A 23,641-nucleotide genomic window follows, 5' to 3' on the forward strand; every position below is an offset into this window, starting at 1 on the left:
AACAGCTTGACTATTCTTGTAAATTAAACTACTCATCACGAACTGCCGGCTCTAAGGCAAGGTTAACTCATTAGCAGCGTTTTCTTCCTTCCATATACGTCGCGCCGGTATCATCTGTTCTTTCCGAGTTCTCTTCGAGAATTTCGTCGACTTGCGAGAGTCCTCGGCACATCGCTTCATTAACGAGCTCCTTGACGACGTCGTCGTTGTCGTCGTCTAGCTTAATTATTCCACCGCCACCCGGTACACGTGTTCCGAAGCTTCCATTGGACCGAACTCCGTTCTTTTAATTCCCTTTTATATCGCCACTCGGGCCACTAGGTTAATGGAGTGTCGTCATTCGTTGTCATTATCGTCAACGATAGGGCCTCCACATTCTCATTTTGTGAATTGACCCGTTCTTACAGAAAGGCTTACTTGTGCTGCAGTAACGATAGCTTCTGCAAACGATGCTTAAATTGCTCCAACATTTGCGAAAGTTACACGCATGAGCCTCTTTTCTTTAATCAACATGTTATTATTAAGAATACCGAATATCGTAAACTTTTAATTTAACTCAATGTATTTATGCTATTCCGTGCACATAAAAGTCATTAATTGCAGAGCAAAAGGAGATCTTATATGCTCTGTCATATTAACAATTATTATTTTATTATTCTTGTATTTATTAGAAATGACAGTATTTATCTGCAAACTGATAACGGTTAAGCAAAAGTTCATATTATATGTAATAAGCGTAATTATATGTGAAAAATTCATGAATTCTATGAATATTTTTAGTTAGTGGACAAAATCTCGCTATATTGTTGAAATAAAAATTAAATTTCTATAATTAAATTTGATATGTGTAATTTAGTTTTATGTCTATGTTAAATTTCATATTTATGTAATTAAATTTTATCAGCATCAAAGTTTTGTCGAATTAAAAATGCAAACCTTATGTATTTGCATGGCGTATAAAAACATGGCCCTACCATCTCTCTGTCTCTTTCGAATTTGCCAAATCTCGAGAGATAAGAGAATGAAGAATTTACGCGCTTATAAATAGGTATATACCACGTCATATGTTATTCAAACGAGCGGTCGCGATTATCATCTCGACGCTATCGCTCTGCGGTTCTCCTTTGCTTTTTCTTTTACGGCCACTTTCCGTCCGCATTGAGATTTATTCGACTTTTTCCTACAAAGAGCTCCTTCTTCTTGCGGTGCTTTCGGTGACGTCACGCACAAGTACCGATATTCTCTTATCAAAGGAAATAAAACGCAGCATAATGCGAGATTACGTGAATCAGAAACGCTCATATCAGCCTTAATCGTTTAGCGATTATTATATTACTGCTTTTAATGTTTCATAATACGCAGAAAAAAATGAGCAATTTCTTTTATCACGGATTTGTGTTAATATTTTATATAATGTTCATACATCATGTACATGTAGATTGCAAAATATAAATTGATAATGACAGAGTTTCCGAAAAAAGACACAATATCAGATTGCATATTTCATCATGCATGTTTTATCTTGCAATAAAAAAAAAGATTGAAGCTGATAATTAAAGTGATCGGAATTTTCAGTCATAATACAATGAAAAAAATTGATTGAGATATTAAAATTATTTAATGGCTATTTTAATGATTTTTTTCAAAGAACACTTCATAATGATTTATATGAAGTTTTAGAAATAGCTATTGCATGATTTTTCTAGGAAACGTAACACACATAATTGTCATATCTTTTCGTATAAATCCACAAATTAGTAGGATTCTTAGAATTAAATGCGTTCGCACTTTTATTAGACGCACAAACAGAATCGTCACTAAAAATAGAACCAATTCTGTACGTTCAATTATGGACGATACATTTTTATTAATGCTTCGATTACACGCACGAGTAGTAATGCTGCTAGTCAGTCTGGCGTAAAATCAACATGTAACGAGTGTTCAAAAAAAAAAAAATGATAAAGGCTAATAAAATTAATAATATATATTTATAACGGACAATAAACTTTACTGAATTAATTTTCAACATATCTTGCACTAAAATTATCGTTGAAACCTTCAATCTTTAATTGTGTGATATATTTATCGGGAGCTTAGTGAAGACATGCAATATTTACGGACTGCGAAAAGTTTTGCGCTCCGCAAAATCCTTACTTTCTACGAAACCACGAAATTTCGCGAGACCTTATAAAACGTCATAAACTTCAACGAAACTCGGCGTAACCTCTTAAACTTCTATAAAAGCAGTGGGCTCTTATGAAATTTGTATGAGACTTCAAAAATATTTAATGATCTTGCGGAAAGCAATCGAGCTCTCGGGATAATCGTGACAAGTTTTTTTAAACGACACAACTATGGATATTATTGCTGCATCGATTCACGTTGCTCGAATAAAAGTTTTGGAAAGACTAATCATTTTCATGGTAGTTTGACAACTCCATATTTTTTATGAGACTAATATTTAATCTAGTTCTTGAAGTTTAATCCATGTGTATTAAAATTCACAAAGTGAATTTCCACGTTAGATTTTTTAGTAAAAACTTGCTTAATAAAATGACATATAATAATGTATGTATATATATATATATATATGTATGTATATATATATATATATATATGTATGTAAGTATATATTATTAAAAGGATATTTTAATAAAACATTAATTTATTTATATAAATTTTAAAGATAATATATATTAAAAACAGCACCTTTCTAATCTCGATTATTCATGTTCATTTTTAATTATTCGTTAGAAGCAAAATAGATCGTATCATATAAAATATTATTAACAGCCAAAAGTGGCAATTTTCTAAGTTTTCTCTACGAAGTCGTTAATTATACGAATCAAACGCTTCTAAATATTATGTCAGCAATCAATGATATATTGCTCCGATATTCAATGTTCATTATGCAGAATGCGAGTTTGTCGATTACTTCAGCCGCATCGATAATTTAATCGTTTGTCAACATATGCCTGTTGAATGCAAAAGGGAGAGGAGGCGGGGTCGATGGCCTTGTTAAATGGAAATCGAAATCGACGGGCACGGCTGTCCTCGCGTTTGCGTTTGTTGCGCAAGTCGGGAATTCTCGATCGTGAATCACGATCGACGTACTGACTACGCCCACGTGCGCGCCGGCTGTTGTGCAAGCTAAGATGCAAATGCTTGTCACACTTACCGAGTTCCTCGTGTTCCACTGACCTTAGTCTAGTCGAGAAATAATGCGGCGAAAGAGAGAGAGAGAGAGAGAGAGAGAGAGAGAGAGAGAGAGAGAGACAAAAAAAAGAAAGAGAGAAAGACGGATCGAGATTTATCGCGCGTAGATAAACGAGTTACGATGTACGTTTCTACAAGTCACGCAAAGGTGCGGTACTGAATAGCATATAAAAATGGTTGAATGAACGCATGTCATTTTTATGCCGTAATGCTGGAACGACTGGGAAATATCAAACTACGAGAGCAAAAGGAGTATCAATATTTTCTGTAGTTAACTTTTAACATATTTTAGTTATTAAAGTAAATGTATTAGCAACAATAGGTTACAACTGATTACGATAGTTAAGATTATACAACTACCGGGAAGATAAAATAAAATTTCGTTAAACTTCTAAATAAATGAGACAGCTGGGAAAGTTTACATTAGGTTAAATTAAAGGTGATGCGCGAGCGCGGCTAAAGTTATATTAAACTGCTATCGTGTTCGGCAAGACTAACTCATCACAACTAAGTCGTGATCACGTGCTACAGCCCTTACAAAAGCGCGAAGGTGTCAAAGTAAAGCTTGGTATAATACGGGGAGGCCACTTTTCTTGATCCGGCGTATCGCGTAACCTGATTATATGGCACGGCAAGTGCATCCCTATTGTTCCTGCTTGGGAGCAACGCTGTTATTTCGAATCGCTCTAGCGTTAATTTCATTGCCTTTCTTCTCCATGGGATCACGTAGCTTTTCTAGCACCGGCCTTATCCTTTAGAAGAGTATCACCCTCTGCCTTTGTTTTAATCGTCCTTCTCCTCAACCGTTCTCAACATTCCGTTTGCCATCTCTGTTTAATTAGTATTAGTTGCCACTTTACGCTCGACAATAATGCCAAAATAATGAAACAGACGTAGAGAACGTCTGCCTGTTTTTGAGTGTCAACAACATTTTCACGCAACGTGTGCCTTGTTGTGAAACGATACGTGATCTTTAATTTGTTATCTACAATATATATATACTTAATACGAATATCGTAATTTTAATAAATTACGAAACACGTCAAGCTTTTAATAATTAGCTCTTTATTCTAATTAGTTCTTTAAATAATTATGCAGTTCACCTAATCGTTACTCAATTTTATCTCTCACTTTTTACATTTTTCTATTATATTATTTATACCGCTTACTATATTTAAAAATTAACATGTCCCGACTTTTTCTAGATAATTTGTCTATCGAACTGATATTTTTTTCTCTAAAATTCAATTATCACATGTTATTTCTCTTCCGCAATTAATTCCACACTACATTACTCAATCAGCTTAGACCGGACGTTTATGAAGCCGCCAGGCTACAAGAAACTACTGTGATTAATGACGAGAGAAATGTAATTGTTTTCAGGTCGTTACTGTTGATCTTCGCCTTCGCGCTATGCGCGACGTGCAACCGCGCTGACTTCTTCGGCGGGAAGGGTGAGTTTCATGAAGTTAATTTCAGCGCTAATGGACCCGCGACTCTCGCGGGGATTTCACAACCATTTGTACGTCCCTGTCCTTTCGGTTGTCTTATTCACTGACGATCCGCGCTGCAATATTCTCCCTAGGGGAATCCTTCCCCGAGCGAGGTACCTCGCGCGAATATTCAGCAGCTTTTTACTTGGCGGCGTTCTCTTTTTCCGCGCTCACGGCGACGATTCGCCTTACGCGACTGGTGATTTATTACTATGTTAAATACGAAATGTATTTAGTCAAGCGGTGAATAATGATATCGGGCGATAAGGACGACGGACAAATTGTCGTGGATGTGCATGAATCTATATATGTGACGACCAGAGTGTCGTGCGTGACGATTTTAATTACGTATTGCAGATCATAATGTTATTAAACATATATTTATACATAATAATAAATATAAAAGTTGAATGATTGAATTGAAAGTAGATAGATTTTTTGCAAGGACGTATTATAAACGCTTTCTGCGAACATTCAACTGTACATTTTTCAAAAAAATATTGTTCCAAGAGAAATCTTAATGCAATAGATTTTAGTTGCAATAGATGCTTTTCGTCAGCTCTGTATTCATCTGGAAAGCGTCCGATATTTCTTTGTAGAGGAAATGTAGTTGAAACAGTAAATTGAAACGGTGAATTGGACAATTTATATTGATAAACGTAATTCTGTTGACTGTAACGTCGATCGGGTGATTTGTTTTTAACCTTTGCAATGCCCACTATTCGTTTCCGTTTCTCTTAGTTTCGCATTGAAGCGAAAGCAATCGATCCTAGTCTCTTTTTTTTAGAAAAAAATTCAATTGCATAAGGTTGCACACGGGATTCCTAAGCTCTTTATCAATCCGGGAATTTCGTTTAATTCGTTACGGCATTATGCGCAATTTAAAAGGAACCACTTGTAAATTAGCTTTTTTTTCACCATTATTTGCAATTTATTACCTTAACGTTTCTAATCACTAAAGTTTTATGCTTCATAAAATAGCTTCATAATTATTAAACGTAATGTTTAATGGTAATCATTACCGTTGTAATCACCATCGCTATCGATCAACAATATAATTTAACATGCACAAATGGCTATTTAATGTGCACAAATGGCTTTTGTCGATCGACAAGTTTAAAAATATTAAAAAAATTAAAAACGATACAATACAACTTACAACTCAACCTACCAATATTTTTCATATGTTTAACGCAACGAAATATTCCATGCTAATGCTTTTATCGTTGCATTTAGAGGAGATCGATTCTAGTTGGCACAAGAGATGAGTTCCGTGTTTATGTATCTGTGGCGAAAGAAACAATAGAAAAATTATCGTAAAATATCTCTTTATAAATTATAAATATATTATAAATATAATACAATATTTTACGATAATTCTTCTATTGTTTCTTTCTCGTAAAATACGTAAAAATGAAAAGCAACTCGTCTCTTGTTTCACCTAGCCCCGGTCTCCCCTATAACAGCGATATTACTCAGAGATTAAACACGACAAGCTCTTTTCCGAAATATATAATAAATATAAATAAATAATAACGTGCATCTGACCTAGATAATCAAATTTTATTCATCTCCAAATGTAATTGTACAATGCGTACCAATCGCGTGCGACCAATCGAGATTCTTAATACTCGGAGCGGATTCTGCGCTCTCATCACGTCTCACTCTAATCTGCCAGTTTTATAAGGATACCTCGACGATTCCTGAGGGAATCTGGGGATTTTTCACTTCCCCTTCCTGACAAGAGAACCGCCAGTTGCTCACCTCGGCAGTAGTAAAGCCGACGTATGGTCCGACATGCCGCAATCCCGTAATCTCGCGTTGTGTTCTCCTTAGAACCGTTCCAATTTATATATTTACTTCTATCTCTATTCTTACATACAAAAGATTAAAATATAAATATAATTCTGATTAGAAACGTATTTCTAAAATGAAAACGTATTACAAAAGTAATCTGAATATCGAAAATCTAATCGTAAATTTGATGAATAAAAATGAGTTGTGTTTCGACAGAAATGAATTTTCTGATTTTATTGTCACTGATAAAAGTAAATAATGAATTAGATAGTTTTCACACAACAATAAAGGTAAGAACTCATGCGAAAAATGGCATCTCTTTTACTTATGAAATTCTCATCGACACCGCCATGGGAAACGTTAAGAAGCGTCAGATGAATTATCCGCGTCTCGGAGACGGAGAGTTAATAAAGTAGTGTCTTTGAGCATAATTAGTCTACTGTCTTCTTTTGAAATGCAACGATTATTATCATCGCGTCTTTCATCCTCGTTTCTTTCATGAGGATCTCATAACCCGCGGCGCCGTCCCGCAAAGAAAATTTAATCTAGCACCGACGGTTTTGATTAAGAATAATAAAACGACAGGAGCAACGCTACCACTTTGCCTCGTCGTAATAAGAACGAATTAACGCAAGATTTTAGTTTGCGTTTACTCTTGCGTGATATATTAAAAAGTTACTTATTCATACTGCGTTCCCGGCGAAAGCCACTCGTGTTTTTCGTTCCTCCCTTTTTCGCGCTCGTTTGATCAACGTTCAGAAGATCGCGACAATTACGATCTCGGCGAGTTACTATCGAAGAATCGGTCCGCTCCGGGGTTCCGTGCTTCGCTTATCAGAAGCGAATGCAGGGGTTTGCGAAGGGGTTAGCGATAGGAGGGAGAGAGGGAGGGGAAGGATGGCACAGGATGGAGAAAGAGGCGGCTCCGGGAACGAATAGCTCCCGCAGGATGCGAGATAACGCTGCTCATCCCCGCAGCCTCATTTGTATCCACCCCGTTCCGTTTCCCGCGGAAACCGCTACTTCTTGCATCCACCGTCTACCTCGTCAATATTTAACGGGCGCTCGTCGATCAACGCGATTACGCGGCGATGTAGAAATGAGAATTTTTCGGGCCGCCTTCCGCCGTTCTTATGGATCGCTCTCGTAAACTTCTCCTCGAAGGGATCTATCGCCGGCTTGGATAGTTGGCGAATTTCTGCTTTGTACGGTTCAAGATATCGTACGAAACAGGATTGTATTCTCTTATCAGCCATTCGCAGACATATTAAATTGCAGGAAGAATATAAAAAAATATTCCATAAAAAAAATTATTTCAAAAATTTACTGCATATGATATTTTATATTTACATTTTTTATGACTTGCTTGCTTAAAGATATCTATATGTAACATACATGTAAAATTTTAGTTCAGTGAATAAAATACGAGTGTAATAAAGCTTCTAAATGCATGAATATTTAATGAGAAATCTTAAATTATAGACAATTTTATTACTATTTTGTATTGGAGATATACTTGCGATTTATTTTTTATTTTTTTATTTTTTTGCTGGAAAGTAGACCGACTTTGTTTCAGTATTCATTTATTAGTTAATACAGAGAAATAATCTTTTGTATCTTATTTTTTTTTATCTAAGCGATTTATTCGCCGTTTAATCTCATTGTTTTCTATAGATAGGAACGTGCAACAATAAATGAATATAGATTCATAATACGTGCCATTCGTATTAGTTGTCGACAGTGAATAAACGTTGTGGCAAGGCGTTGCAATACGGACAACAGAAACGGATAAATTGGCATTGTACATTCTCCGGCTGATTTACGGTCGTGTGACTTCGATGGAGCGATTCGCGGACGCGTGAATACTCGACTGCTCGCTCGCATACGGGCAGCAATCGACTGCGATAGGTGACCATAAAGATGGCCAATTTTTGTTCCGATGACAGATTGAATCGCGGGGCCCGCGCGTATACCGAGTCAAACGAGGATGACATCCGCGGCGCGATGCGCGACATGATTTTTGTATCAACGTAATCCGCTCGCAACTAAAAATTCTATCGTAACCGGGCGGTTTTCGTTTGTTTTACAGTGGCGTCACGAGATTACGGGATTCGCGGAAATAATCTTTAGCGCGATGTATAATGCCGGCGGAGAATCGTGTTCCCCATTTTTACTTGTCGGCCGTCCGCGCACGCTCTCTCTCCCCCCCTCTCACTCTCTCTCTCTCTCTCTCTCGTGCAAAAAGCTGCAAAATTAAACGCGTTTCCTAAAGCGGATGGAAATCGTGCGCGGCGTTCAAATCCAATTTCCACAAATTTATCTCGAGGCAAGGATAAATGCGTTTTATTGTGCGGCTCCGCGCACAGATTTATTCCTTGAAAAACATTTCTTTTATATATATGTATATATATATGAAGCTTTAAAAGGTCCCTTTATTCCCTTATATCGAAGGAGATCGTGATGAGTTAAGAAAACCATTGTTTCCTCTTTCGCAACGCGTGCTCGCGTAAACTCACAATCAAAATCCTCTCGCCGCGCTTGCTTCGTGATTCAGGACTCAAGTTATTAAAGACAGAGCGATAAAATCGAATCTAGAATTTGTAGCGAGAAAATAATATATAATTTTTTGTCAGATTTTTCTTTGAGTAGCATCGAACTCTGGTAATCAATTGTGAAAATAATAACTTTGACTTGACATTCGCACAGCGTCAAAATGCATTACCTTACATTGAATCATGTATTCATTGCAACAATTATCATAGATAAATATTCATAAATACTTAATTTATATTTATTTATAATAAATGCATGCGGAAAAGTTACTTTAAACCTATGAGAAGTAGAAGTTAATAAATTTGAAATTTATAATGTATATTAGAAATTAAATTCTGAAATTAATAACAAATATGATTGGTTTTTTTTTGTCATTGCTGAACATTCCATTATATTGTTAAATTGGAAATATTTTCTAGCTATACGGAAAAATTAGTTTTTCTATTACATGTGTACGTTTTAGAGAAGCAAAGATATATTTAGTGATACCGTTGGGCGAAAAGATTATTTTAAATGTCATTGCAAGTTGAAAATTTTTACGAGAAAAATTTTCACAGAACGATTTGTGTCACCTGCTTTTATTCATGTTATCAAATGTTCTATTCAGCGTGCTCCTGAGAAAGCCACCGCGAAGCCAAGCTAATAAAAGAAAAATATTGGGTTTGACATTATGGAAAATAAAGGAATCCTAGACAGTGCGTTTTCGCCGGGCGAGAGCGCTGGATAGTCTAATTTTCTAAAAACAGATGAGAGACGTTGGCGCGATTAAAATTTATGAGACCGCGATCTGCAAACAGTTAAAAGGAAACGCGACTGTCCACGATTTATTTTTCGCCTGCCTTTTCTGAGAACGAAAGTGAAATTAAAGCGAGCCGCAGGTTGTAAAAATTTTATTCTCTTAGATTGATCGTGTTTTACCGTTGAAAGGTTCTATTTCCGTCCGGTAATTGAAGTCTAGCCAACAGATGTTTGTCAAAAGATTCCAGAAACGATGCTTATAAATAATTAGGATATAAATATCATTATAACTTCAGCATCGAAAAAAAATTCTTTCGCGACTCTAGCTACAAAATTCCATCTTTATATTATTTAAATCTAATATTTATAAAAAAAATATACGAATTAAAGATATACAGATTATGCAACGTAATTAATATAAACATACGTGAATCAATGTATTTTTTCAAAAATAAATTGATTTTCCGATGCACGATCAAAGCTTTTTCGCTAATGGAATGACAAGATGCGAATTACATAATTAGAAGTTCCTGGATTCATATCGCATCTCTTTTATCATTTCGAAAATCTATTTTAACCGACCGATAGTAAAATCTGTTACTACATGCCGCAGATTGTCAAGCGCGTAATTTCTACGGGAAGATTCTATTTTCTAATAATACCTTCCCATACACGCTTTCTAAAAAGAACTTCTTGATAAATTAGTTCTTGGCAGAATTTCAAAACCTTCTTTATCGTGACCGTTTTAATGGATGAGCAGGCGGCAATTAATTAACATGCCAAACGGTGTGTAAAAAGATCCGGCATAGCGCTCGATGATGCGCATGATAAGTGAAAATGAAGGCAGACGCATAAAAGCGCCGAGACATTTATCGTCGCGAGAGGTGTTGAATTTCTTTTTGGAGCCGGATGTATAGATCGAACGTGCGTGCGTGCGTGCGTGCGTGCATACGTGCGTATGTGCTTCGTAATCCCGTTTGGATCCAATGATCTACCGTGACTCATCGATCATCGACAACTTTGTAAGCAAGTCCTTACTTGCCGCGCATATCAGACTTCGTGACACAATGAACCACGTTCATCGGTGATTCGCACGTTCGGTTCTGTCTGCGTCTTTTATCAGCATGTTAAATCGATTCGTGATCGACTTCTTGAGTCATTCTGTAACGCGAGACTAACAGAGATGTATTAAATATCTACGTAATATTTGTTGAAATAACAAATCTTAACAATAAATTGAAATAACAATTGTTATTTCAATTTACGACTGTTAATTCATATAAAATTTCTAGATATCGGCACAATGCTATTTTACAAGTAATTGTAAAACAAAGTTTGACATAAATATTTAACAGCAATAAAATCAAATTATGGATTATTTTTTCACAATGAAATATTTCATCAGGTCATGAAGTACATGAGTCATTTACACTAATCTAAAATCTAAAATCCGATAAGAAATCGATATTTCATATCTATTGTTTATGAGAAATTATGAGAAATCATTATTATAATTATAGTGATTCACAAGAGTTCGTTGAGAAATGTTTCATCATAAGGAAATAATGCATAATTTTTTGCTAGAAAAAGTTAAGTGTCAAACTCAATTGGCGAGGCGCCACTTAATAAATTGCGAAGGACGTTTCGATCGCATCTCAATGAAGTCATTTCCATGATCTTGACCCATAATGACTCACAAGCGCAGCGCGCGCATTTAATGTCGACTGCATTTTCCAGATGACGCGAGGTAACGTCATCGTCGAATGCAGATAATAGATGCTTATAACTTGTATCTCTCGACTAGTCACGCGACAAATGTACACAAATCATTATCGTGATCTACGGATTATCACAACACAATTAGCAAGAGATATTTTTAAACAACGTATAAGAGTTCTGTTATTGCGTGTCAGTTTTTCAAGCTACTGGATCTGTATTTTTTTTTATAACTTTTTTTTACTACATGATATAACTTTTTATTATTTTTTTTTGTAACATTTTAATAAACATTCTATATCAAAAATCAAAAACTAACACTTTTTTAACACGTGAACTGACTTCGATTCAAGTTTAATAAATCTAGTGTATTATTTATTTGAACACTTTATTGTTTTCTAAATATTTAAATAAAGTTTGTATTATTTCTTTAATGCCTTATACCTATTTAATAAAATTATTTTTAAATAAAACTGTCATTTACAAATGGCTGATGCAGTTCTTTGCGAAAATTTACACGTCACCCAGATATGGCAGTCAGAATTAACATATTTGATGCGTCTGCGACGCTTTTGCGAGCTGTTTGCGTTTTTTACTTCTAAATTTGTCATTTATTAAATAATATTGCTCGCGAAGATTTTATGAAGATCTCGCTCTTATTCGCTATTATCGAGCTAGTTAAATACGAGGATGCGCTAAGTGTTGCTTATAAGCGTGCACACCTGCAGTAGCAGAAGCGTAAAACGACGCGGCAAAGATCGAATGCAAAAACCATACAAAATCGCAGAGACGTGATACAGTCGCTTGTTGCCTCGGGCAGACATATTGGCCCCGGAGCGTGCTCGGAAAGTATAAAATATTTCAAAGCTCACCCACCGCACCTATTCCTCGTCTCTCCCGCGCTCCTTTGCCGCTTCTTTCTCTATCTCGTCGACTTTTTCCTTTTCAGCTAACCCACCTTATAATATATCGCCTACTTGTAACATGTTCCTACCGCCTCTTGTCTCTCGCGCGTGCATAATCCTGCAGTTTATCAGCCAGTGGATCTCTATTCGTATCCTCCGAATTGTTTCGCGAACAACTACCAATTTTTCATGACTGGTCGCTATTACGTGTAAAGTGTGTAAATTCTGTAATGAGCGTGTAATAATCTCAAATGGATCAGACACTCGTAATTTGCTATTCAAGTCTTAAATAATTAATAAGGCATTTAATAGATCTTAGAAAATAATATTCATAGTTCTAAAAGGTCTGGGGGTGCAGGATAAATTTATTTTGCATAATTAATGTAATCAATTTGCAAACGTCACACGACTTCACTGGAAATTGGACCTCCAAATGGGCAACCGGAAATGACTTTACGCTCCGAAACAATTGAAATTGATCCGCATGCTCATTGTATATTTAGTTAACAGACTAGTTGATTATATCATTTCCAGTCATTACTGATATTCTGTTAAACTTTTCCGTAAACTGACTATGCACTCGTGACCCCCGCGTGGATTTATCGGAACAAATAGATGAGCTCATTAATTTTGATGATGATGTTCGCTCGTTGTAATCCGCCGACTCACACGTTAAGCGTACATTCCACGCTTCGTGACGCGTACAATTTATCAGTCACGAACAGAGAACGCAGTCAAATAGGAGCCTTTCCCGATTTCCAGAGGACGGGATTTAATTGTTCGCGACTTGTCCTCTCTCTTCCCATATCTCGTTTTAGCTTTAATTCGTTCGCTCGTTCTCGATATTTCCACGCGACAAATTGCTCGGTATCTATAGCTCAGTCAGAAATTATCCGTCGTAAGAATCGTATAGCGACTTTCATGGAAACGAAAATAATATACGGGATATACCTATACGCTATCAAAATTGTACTCTATATACGATAAATTTTTGTTTAAAGTTAAACGCTAAACAAATCCAGTTGTGCAAAAGTGTAAAGTTCAACAAAAATCCATCGAATTGGAAAATTGTGACAAATAACGATCTTTCATGTAGCTAAACTAGACTTAAAAGGTTTTTTAAAAACTTCCTAATTAGATAATTTAGAAATTGGAATTTTTGCACAATTTTCACGTTCTTGAACAGTTTAAAGTGTATAAGTTTACATGTATATATATATACATAATAATTCAAGTTAGACTTGATTTACATGAGGGAAGAAAGATGTTTAATGATATTTCTTTTCTCTCAGTTATCGAAATAAAACGGTTCGATTTTCAGCATCCCATTCTATTTTACGTTAACGGCAAGTCCACTGGTATACAGGAATGAATGGCGAGGGAAGGGGGAAAAGGTGGCATGTAAAAAGCGAACAGCGATCTTGTTTTCGGATGGACGCTCTCATAAAACAAGCGAGGGATGTATCTCGCGCGAGATAAAACGCAAGCGTGGCTGACGTTCGTTTCTGCACACCCCTTTTCCCATTTTCTCAACGCTATTTTTCCACCGGTTGCGGCCGTTTCCTCGTCTTCCTCTATAACGCTTTTCCGTCTTTCTGCACCCATATCGTTTTCTTATCAATCAATACGATCTGCACGTTATGTACATGCCTCGGATCGTTTTGCAATTTTCCAATCTCCTTTGATTTTATTCTATCGTATTTTTATCATTTATTGTTAAGCGGTACGTGCGAAGTGTGATTTATAGAATGTAGTCAAGCGAAATTATTATTTTATATATTCAACATATTGTACATATTTATATCAACCATTTTCATTTTTTTTTTTCATTAATTAGTCATTCATACACTTATTTTAATCTATGAAAATAAAACATGTTATTATAACAGCAATCCTATAGTCTTCGCGAATTATAAAAAAAAAAGAAATATAAAAATAACAGTAGAAATTACATTCTACTAATTTAGAACGATTTTAAAGAAATGTGGATTTATCTCGTGTAATTCCAATTGTTATGATCAAATCTATAGCGCGGTTGGTAAGCAGCTGATCGGAAGTGCTTTCCCGGTCGAGTAATCGCGCCCGGTCGTTCCCGCTGGTCGGAAATTAATAAATACTGGAATTTCCAACCCCGGTTGGATTAAAGCTCGGTAGTGGGAACGATATCCCGACCGAGCAAAAAGGGGAGGCAGGCGGAAATTGAAGGGAGTTGTAGCTGGCCGCGAGAGAGTCGACGGGAAAGAGGATGGGGGAAAAAAAAAGGTCGACTTTGCTTCCTAAGAGCATTACGTATCGGCAGGCGCAGTCCGCGCCAGTTAAATTTATAATAAATTCCGCCGGCTTTTCCAGCATACTGTCCTTTTTTTCCGCGCACGTATATTTGTAGAACTCGGAATCATATCTGTCATGCGTAATATTTGCATGCAGCATCGAATCCGCTGGGTTCGAATCATACGAGAAGTAAAGAGTTTTAGATCAGTTTTAACCCTATCCGTCTCCGCAATTACAATGGAAAATTGGTAAGTTCTAATAATATGTAAGAGTAATAAAATTAATGTAACAAATACGGTGTATTTCAATATTTCGAAATAAACAGTTTTTAAAAAAAAATAAAGTAAATGCAGTAAACCTTATCCAGATATCCTGTACTGTAAGAATTTTGAAACAGTATTATATAAGTTGTTCAGTGCAATTCAAAATTCTGATTGTGAGCTTCAATTTGTAAATTGAAAATTAAAGTGTTTACACGAACTGTTACATAAACTCGAAAGCATGAGCTGTCGCTGTTTAAAAATGTAGCGTGGGAGGAAAAACGGCGCGCGCTTTAGCGAGATTTGTCCGAGTCCGGAATTTTTTCTTTTTTCTTTTTTTCTTTTTTTTTTTTTTACCGCGGCACGGCTCTGCCTTTACTGTCGTGACGCGTGCGCGAGTTTGTTATCTGAAAAAAAGCGACACGGTGAGCAAAAAAGCGATGACAGACAAGTAGCACGGTATTACTCGCGCCAACACACTGTGGCACTCGAGGCTCTGAAGAACCCGGACGAGTTAACTTTATTAGAGCTTCTTACACGGGCTCACTCGCGGAGCGGACGCTGATAAAAAGGCGATGGAAGAGGTGGCCGGAACGAGGCTGGGTGATGAAGAAAGGAAAGCGAGGGACGCGAGGCGAGGGGTGTGCTTTCTCACCTACCCACGGGGCGAGGTTTTCACGTGACAAGTGGCTGGTAACGAATGGCCGTTACCATTTGCGCGAGACAAAAGCCTCGTAAACAAAACTGGCTGCCACCGCCGGGATACACGCCCCAGGGATGATTTCGTCCGCTTCGCACGCCACCTCGTCAGTACAATTCCTCATACGTTTCGCACTTAAAACCGCCAACGATTCTGATTCGCTCACCCCGAATACAAGATCCGAGATAAAGCACGGATTATTAATCAAAAGGTCGACATCGAAAACGGGCCTGGACATGCAACGGCTATTCTGAGAAGATGTTCCATAAGTTTCAAATATTCAGCTGCTAGTTCTTGATCCATGAATTTTTCAGCGTTCTCCAGTCATATCACATCGTAATATTAACACGTTCCGTGCCGTTTTTAAATTACTTGCCCGTCGTGCCGCGAGAATCTATTACATGGACATACGACATTTTTGTTTGTGTTTATTATATTTGTTAAATATATTTTATAGTACGAATAATTCAAAACTATAAGATTTTTTATTATAAAGAAAAAGGCCAATATTTCATCATAATTATATATTCGCGTATAATATCAGAAATAATTAAATTTCTTTTTATAGTCAAAATGTCAAACGACCTAAAAATTCAGCGTCGGTTTCTAGAGATTTACGTGGTATAGAATAAAATAAAAAATGCTTTTTTTCTTCATTAATAGTTTCTAAATTAATCTCGAAATTGCAGACACGAGCAAATTAAGCTCGAAAATGCAAGTACGTAATCAAATTGGTCTTTCATTAAACTCGAGTTGAATTTACTTTAATATGGATGTTTAATTTGAGGTCGAATTAGTAAGATGCATAATGTCAAAAGTTAAATATACACTGCAAGAAAGTATCTCCTTTAATAAAATTTTCAACATACGATTGTTTGCCTTCATTTTGAGTACGAGCCATTCCGCGAGATGATACATCGGTGTCTATAAGCGACGGTAAAAATATCCATGAGAAAGGCTTTTTTATTTACTATTCAATCGTACCGCTGAGAGTGCATCTCTGCATTTCAAATTAAATGCACTCCTGTTTCGACGGATGAGAGTTGCATCGCGGTCGACGGCGGATTCTCGCTGCGGCTATATCTTGCCACGAGATTTGTCGAGATGCACTGTACGTTTCTTTCTTTTCTTTTACGTGAGAGTACACGTACTCTGCATCAGGTGTCCCGGAAAGCACGGATGCTTGCGTGCCTGACCTTCTTCCTGCCACTCGGAGTTCCGCCCTCCCGTCTTTTTTCTCCCTTTCTGCCTTTTTTCTTTCCTGTAACCCGTGGTACCTTTGCGCGCCGTTATATCTTCGCGTTGAAATACTCGTATGTCATGCGGTGTCGTGTAATTAGGCGCGTGATTCGCACCGCAGCACCGTTTCTTATTTTTCGAACGCGTACGTCTCTTTTCGCTTTTTGTCACGTTGTTCAGATCATTCGTACGATTGTCAGGGGCAACTTGTCACGTTTGAGAATTATTTCGAAGTAACGCGTTGTTAAATTTATCATTCGTCGTACGTTCACTTTTTATATCTCTTCTCTATTTAAAAAGGAAACATCAAATAAACTCGAATTTCAGTCTGGAAAGTTTTAGAAAAAAAATTTTTATAGATTCTATTAATTCATGATTTTATTATTCCAAATTATTTTTATAAATAAGAACGTAATAAAAGTTTTACTAAAAGTTCTCAACACACTATACTCGAATTACATTTCATACGTTACAATCACACAATATACTCGAATTACATTTTTTATCAAAATTGCATTTTAAAAACAATGATTTTTGTTTGCTTTTCACACTTTCAAAGGTAATATATATTTTATTATAAAAATAATTGTTCAAAAAAAAGTTATGCTGATACATCGAACAAAGAGTGAAAATTATTCTGCGCTGTTGACTTATTTTAACTATTAATTAAAGATGATTTTCAGAATGGCTAACTACATATTTCGTTTTAACAATGGAAAATTTACATTGAATATTTAATGAATGAGACTAGAACGTTATATGAATAATTAAATGGAGAAGGTTCTAAAATAATCACAAAGCTGAATATTAGTGCTTGATATATTTTTAATAATATGTCTTTATCCTGATAACGTTTTCCGTATGGAATTCTCGTAATATATATTTTTAATTATATATCTAAATCCGAGAGAGAGAGAGAAAGATTTTATAGCATATAAAATTTTTATCTTGATATGTGAATATTTCCAGAAGCAAAAGATAAATGTCACGTGTGTGCGTAAAGGAAATAACTACATGAAAGTATATAAAATGCTATAATGTAGAACAGATCGTTTGCAAGAGATATAAATTCAATTCCTCAAATTTATTTGAGGCTATCGTCACGCGCGCGCTCTCGTCTTGGACTCGTCTCTACATTTATTAAATTTTCGTATGCGATATTAAAAGTCTCGACGTCCCGGGGCCATTGTCGTCGAACAACCACAAGAACCCTTCGCTAACATTCATCATCCTTGACGTGCAGCGCAGAAGCACATGTGCCGTCAACCTTTTCGTTTCCAGTTGCCCATCTTATCCTTTTCTACCTCTCTTCTCGCGGCAGTTCTCAGAATCAAACGAAACCCACTGAGCCGTTTATTTTATTCCCTCGTGCAGTCGTCTTTTGCAGTTTTCCTGTCGTTTTACGAACGATAAGGCTTTCAGAAGACGTCGCTTGACAAAGCTGTTTCATAAATTTAAGTTTTACGCGTGATAAAAATATATAGAGCATTATTTTCATAGAGCACATTTAAGGCTTGATTTATATATTAATATTTAACTAATGACGATGCGGTGCGCGCTTCACTTTAGGCCTAAATTTCTCCTATCATTTCTGCAACAGAGAGCGACATCAAAGCACCATGAACGTAATGAACTTTGAGATTACGAGAATTCTGTATGGAAAACGTTATCAGAATATTACGTGCGACGATTCCGTGCTAATAATCTGTTTTGCTGCAGAATACATTGTTCGAGTAATAGAAGGTTTGAATAGTGTACGTTCGCATAATGCAAGTAGCTCATAAGAGCATATTGACAATTGCGAGTTTGTACATTGATAACTATTGATTTCGCCATATGCTGTGCGTTAAGCTGAGCCTCGATACGACAAAATGTTTTTAATTAACAGTTACTTTTAAATCTCGTAACAATTACCGCTTTTGCCTCCGATATATTAATTTTCGACATATAAGTTTAAATCTGGCTTGCGGAATTAAATTAATGTTTCAGCACACAATAGAAATATTAAGCTCAAATAATCTTTTGATGACGCTCGCAATTAAACCAATATTCGATATCGCATACCCACATTTCCATGCGATATCAATACCTTCGTACGCCGATAAAAATCTTATTTGCAAATTGAAATTTTCGCGCATAACAAGCATATTAATTTACTGTAATTTGTGTCGCAATTAAGTTTACGCAATTCGAGAATCGTTATTTTCCCAAATATAATAAAAAGAACGTCATCAGTCTCGATGCATGTACTTTCAGTCTATTATCCTAATACACACATGTCGTACCATATTCAGAGAGTCTTAACACCCTGTAGTTCGCTTTAAAGGTAGGTGAAGGAGGCAGAGTCTGCGAGCGAAGGGCTCCGGTTCATTTTGGTAGAATACATCCGCATGCTCAGCACCATAAACCTGATTCCGGGTTTATCTTGGGTTCTCAGGGGTGGGTGATACGTTTTTATGAGATGCGGTTTTTATTAGACGGACAGCACGTGTTAGTCCGTTCCCTTCTGACGAAATGTCGCCGATAATCGATTGGATAACAGCGAAAAGGATTTTGAGATAAATCTCTTTCTTATTCATTAGTCCGACTCCTTTTTTTTTTTATAAAAGAGACACGTGACACGCAAGCCCACACTATAATCGTAATCAAAATATATTTAATAATCGAGACCATTTATCGAAACATGTAAGCAGAGAGCAACGCGGCACCATTGTTATGTAATGAGATTGCGGCGGTCGACTGTACCAAGAGCGATAAATCGTTCAATTAGCGTCGAATGAGAACTAGGCACACGCTCTCTCCGAGGGCCCTCGTTAAGTACTTCAACTGCAAATCGCACGCTCGCTATTTGCTCTCACGGCATCCCGATACGCGCGCCTACACGTGTTTGCTCGAGGCGAACTTGTGCTCGCCTCTTTGCATCCCGCCACCAGCGCGAGAACGAGTTTCGCCGGAGGGAGCACAAGAAAGGAAGAGATAGAGGAAGACAAGGCGGGAGGGCCGACGCGCGAAAAAAGGTGGAAAAAGTCCGGACCTCGACAGATGTTGTACCGGTGAGATCAACTCGAAGCGACGCGCGATGGAGTTGTCTCGTCTATCCCAATTACCTTTTATCCCGTCAGGTCCGCCGAGTGCATGGGTCGCGGCGCGCGCGTTTCACTGTAACTTTTTATCCTTTTTCCTCTCCACCCCTTTCCCTCCTCCACGGCTGATGACGCACTGCACGTCGACACGCCGCCACTGAAACGCGTCTCGTCGATGTCGTCTTTATCGACGTCGCGGAGATATACGCGGATTTCGCAGGGGACTTCGTTACAGCGTGGCGAATGTCGCGCTGTGTCCGCGTATTATTATGACAAACTACTGCGCCCTAAGATCCATCTACTCCGCTCTACATATTTCATCGAGGCTTTCATGGAAAATACGCAACATTGCGTTTTAGCTGGTTATTTCTCCGATGTTACGCTCGAATACGCCTCGCTATCGTGAAAAAGTGAGACTTTATAAAGAAAAATTGCTAGGATATATAAAAGCATGTATAGCGTACGGTGACGATAATGCTCGTTAACATTCCGCGAATCGCATAGAAACGAAGGCGGAGCGCGAGGGTTAACAATAGATATCCGGTTGCTTTGAGCAATCTACCATGACGGTACGGTAAACCTACTCGTGCGCAGATATTGCGATAATCGTATTTCCTTATCATTCCCAGAAACACGGAAATAGTGTATCGCGCTCTTGTCGAAGTCGACGGATCTGCACGGCGGGCGACGCCCCCGAGAAGGGAAAAACGCTCTCCTGCCGAAAAAGGACCTTGCACGGACGCGCCCCAGGAAATCCATTTTTCCGGACGTTCGAGCGAGCAAACACGAGGTAGAACGCGCGGGGTACTCCCATTCCTACAGAAGACACGACGCTGTGTGCGGCGTCTCTGCCTTCCGGTGAGGAAGACGGTGCCTGTTTGCTCTGGGAATCATACCGGAGAGTCGGTGCATCCGCAGGATCCACTTTACGTGCGCGCGTCCTTCCTCCTGGTGGATTCCCTTCCCACCATCCGTGTTCTCGTCCGCGTAGATTCAACGTCCTCCTTCCACCCCCTGCGCCTCACCGACCTCCTGTCGCTTCAACCACCATTCTCTCATCGCGCCGTGTGTTCCTCTCCATCTCTGGTTTCAACGGCTGCCGCACCCTTTGAGACTCCCGCACTGTGCAATTCCCCTCTCTCTCTCTCTCTCTCTCTCGTGGATTCGAATAATGTTCAACGTGCACGAGTCAGAATTCACACGCGTGGAAACGTGACCGTTAGTTTCACGACGGCACCATCGTTACCTTGTTACAGATGATCCTTTTATCCGACGATTGGAACGTTTCACGAATTGTCATTGTCACGAACGACGTATAGACCTTTTGCATATAACTGCATACTACGAAACGTTTATATCGACACAATCTCTCTTTTTTTTTTGTATCTCTTTCGGATCAATGTACAATCCTTATTTGACTTTCTAACAATTGTTATAAATTCATGTGGATATAACGAGACCTTTACGAGATTTTTAATCTCAAAAATGTCGCGTTACAAGAATCAATTATATTTAAAATTGCGAATCATATTAAATTTTCTTCTCCAAAACAAGCACAAAAAATTTAAAGACAATTGACATAAAGAATGGACTCGAGAGAGGATCTGCGATTTCAGTTCCGCGCATTAATACGTCGCCAACTTTTCGACGCGATCGCGACTGCGTCGAGTTCGAAACGCTTCCGCTAGTTTTCCCCTCTAATCTTCCTAATCGTACGCCGTTAATCGACTACATTTGCAGGGAACATTCTGCAGCGAGTAGACGCGCGCGTCATGTCTGCGCCAAGTCTTCGTCTCGGAGTTTCGCTCCTTGGCGCTCTTCTTCCACCTCTCCGCATCTCTCATACGGTTACGATACGCTTTTAGCTTCGGTAGCAACCCTTTGAGACCTCAAAGTTTAGTCTCACTTGCGCTGTAATAACGAACAATGCTGCTTTTCCCAGAAGCGCGTATGGAGACGTTGGCATAACGAGCAATTCCAAAGAACACACCGCGCCCCTCAATTTTGTTCATTCTGCTCCATGTTACTTGCGACCATTCCCGAGAGAAGCGTTTCAAACGTTGTCTCGAATTCGCGGTTAATTAAGAGATGGAGATCTCGTGAAAATTTCGCGAGTGAGAAAAGCATAGTGTTCATAGCGATTTGCGATCTTTTTACAATCGATTTATTAATCATTCTTTCCTTATAATAAAATTTATAACCAACATCTTCTCATTTATTTAATTTTTGCAAGGTTTAATTTTATTATCTGTCTTTTCTCTTGCTGCGTGGTGTGCGAGAGAAATGTAATCGTCGTTTTCAATTTTAGCACAGTTGAGTCTTCACACGTAGAGTTTCACGATAGAATAAAATTAGAATTGAGGATTGTATAAATCAAATTGCGAAATTCAATTTGATGTGATTAAGTGTGATAAAATTAAACGCTATTTTGACAAGCTATTTTTATTTCTAAATTTGGTACGAGACGTTTGAACAAATCGGACTATATAGTTATCGCACATTGTATCATTTTATTTACTTTTTCTTTTCACTCAAACTCGCGAAAAGGATATTAGAGTTTGCTCGTTTTAATTTAATTATTTTTAATTTTCCTCCCAATTTGCAAAACACACTTTAGTTGATGTAAAAATAACGCGAATACCTATTATTTCAACTTTGCGTTGTCTTTTCTATTCTCCTTTCATTCGCCAGAGTCCTTTTTATCGAGTTAACTGGTTATCTTTTCTGCTCTGGCATATTCTATTTCGTTTTCGACTGCAGACACACTGATGCGCCTGCAGAGAGCTTAATATAATAATGCATAACACACAGAGACGGGTGCGCGTACACAGCGTGCGCACGGTCGTTTAATATAGCTGAGAAACAAACAGATGATAGGAATAAATGCGCACGAAAGAGAGACTGGAGAGTACTCTGCAATACTATAATACGAATTACAGCCCCAAACGCGATTGTCCGACGAAAGTTACGAAATTTAATGCGGTATATAACATTGTTTATTAATCCGCGCAATGATTAGTGTATTTGTTATTGGAAATTCAATATACATGTCATATGTATATAATAATACGAAATGTTAGCCAATACAATTCAATATCAATTTGCATTGTTAAAACGATGACAAGAGGAAATTATTATTTGTATTATTATTTGTATTAGCAGAAATTTCTCAAATTGTATACGCCGCTTGATGGCCCGTGGGGCCTGCAAACATGACGCAATCGTTAAAATTCCTCGTGCGAATTTCATTCGACTAACGAAATTTTAATGTAGTCGAAAGTTAAGAATAGAACTGATTTGTGTTTTATAGGTATCTGTGTTATTCGCCTAATAGATTGAATACATACTGCGAAAGATATTTCTAGATCGAGGCCAGGGATGATTCGATGACGGAATTGAATACGACGGAAATATATTTTTTCGGAGTAACGAATACGTAATAAATTCTTTTCTGAGAGGTAGCTTGTGTAGCAAGGCACTCTTTATATTTCTAGTTACGAAATTACATTTGCATGTCGTAAGAGAATTCCCTTGGCTCGCGAAAAGATTTTCAAGGGATATAAGGTAATAAAATTATTAAAATTTCTTTTTCAAATCAGAATTGTTTCTTCGATTTATCTAGCAGTATTGAGCGAAAGCACGAGGAATTTTTAATAAGTTGTTGGAAAAA

At 37.5% G+C, this 23,641-nt stretch overlaps 1 protein-coding gene and 1 long non-coding RNA gene across 8 annotated transcripts in view; one reads left to right on the plus strand and one right to left on the minus strand.

Annotated features, from left to right (window-relative positions):
• LOC105196855 (collagen alpha-2(IX) chain) overlaps positions 1 to 23,641 on the plus strand; it is a 229,835-nt gene that overhangs the window by 16,623 nt on the left and 189,571 nt on the right. For all 6 annotated transcript variants that reach the window (XM_039450966.1, XM_026135007.2, XM_039450965.1 and 3 more), the window contains exon 2: positions 4,600 to 4,670. In XM_039450966.1, coding sequence (XP_039306900.1) covers positions 4,600 to 4,670 — 71 coding nt within the window. The remainder of the gene's footprint in view (positions 1 to 4,599; positions 4,671 to 23,641) is intronic.
• Positions 1 to 23,641, minus strand: part of LOC113003830 — a 222,774-nt gene that overhangs the window by 7,164 nt on the left and 191,969 nt on the right. The window lies entirely within an intron of this gene.

Source organism: Solenopsis invicta, chromosome 6 (assembly GCF_016802725.1).
Source record: "Solenopsis invicta isolate M01_SB chromosome 6, UNIL_Sinv_3.0, whole genome shotgun sequence".
NCBI classification, from domain to species: domain Eukaryota; kingdom Metazoa; phylum Arthropoda; class Insecta; order Hymenoptera; family Formicidae; genus Solenopsis; species Solenopsis invicta.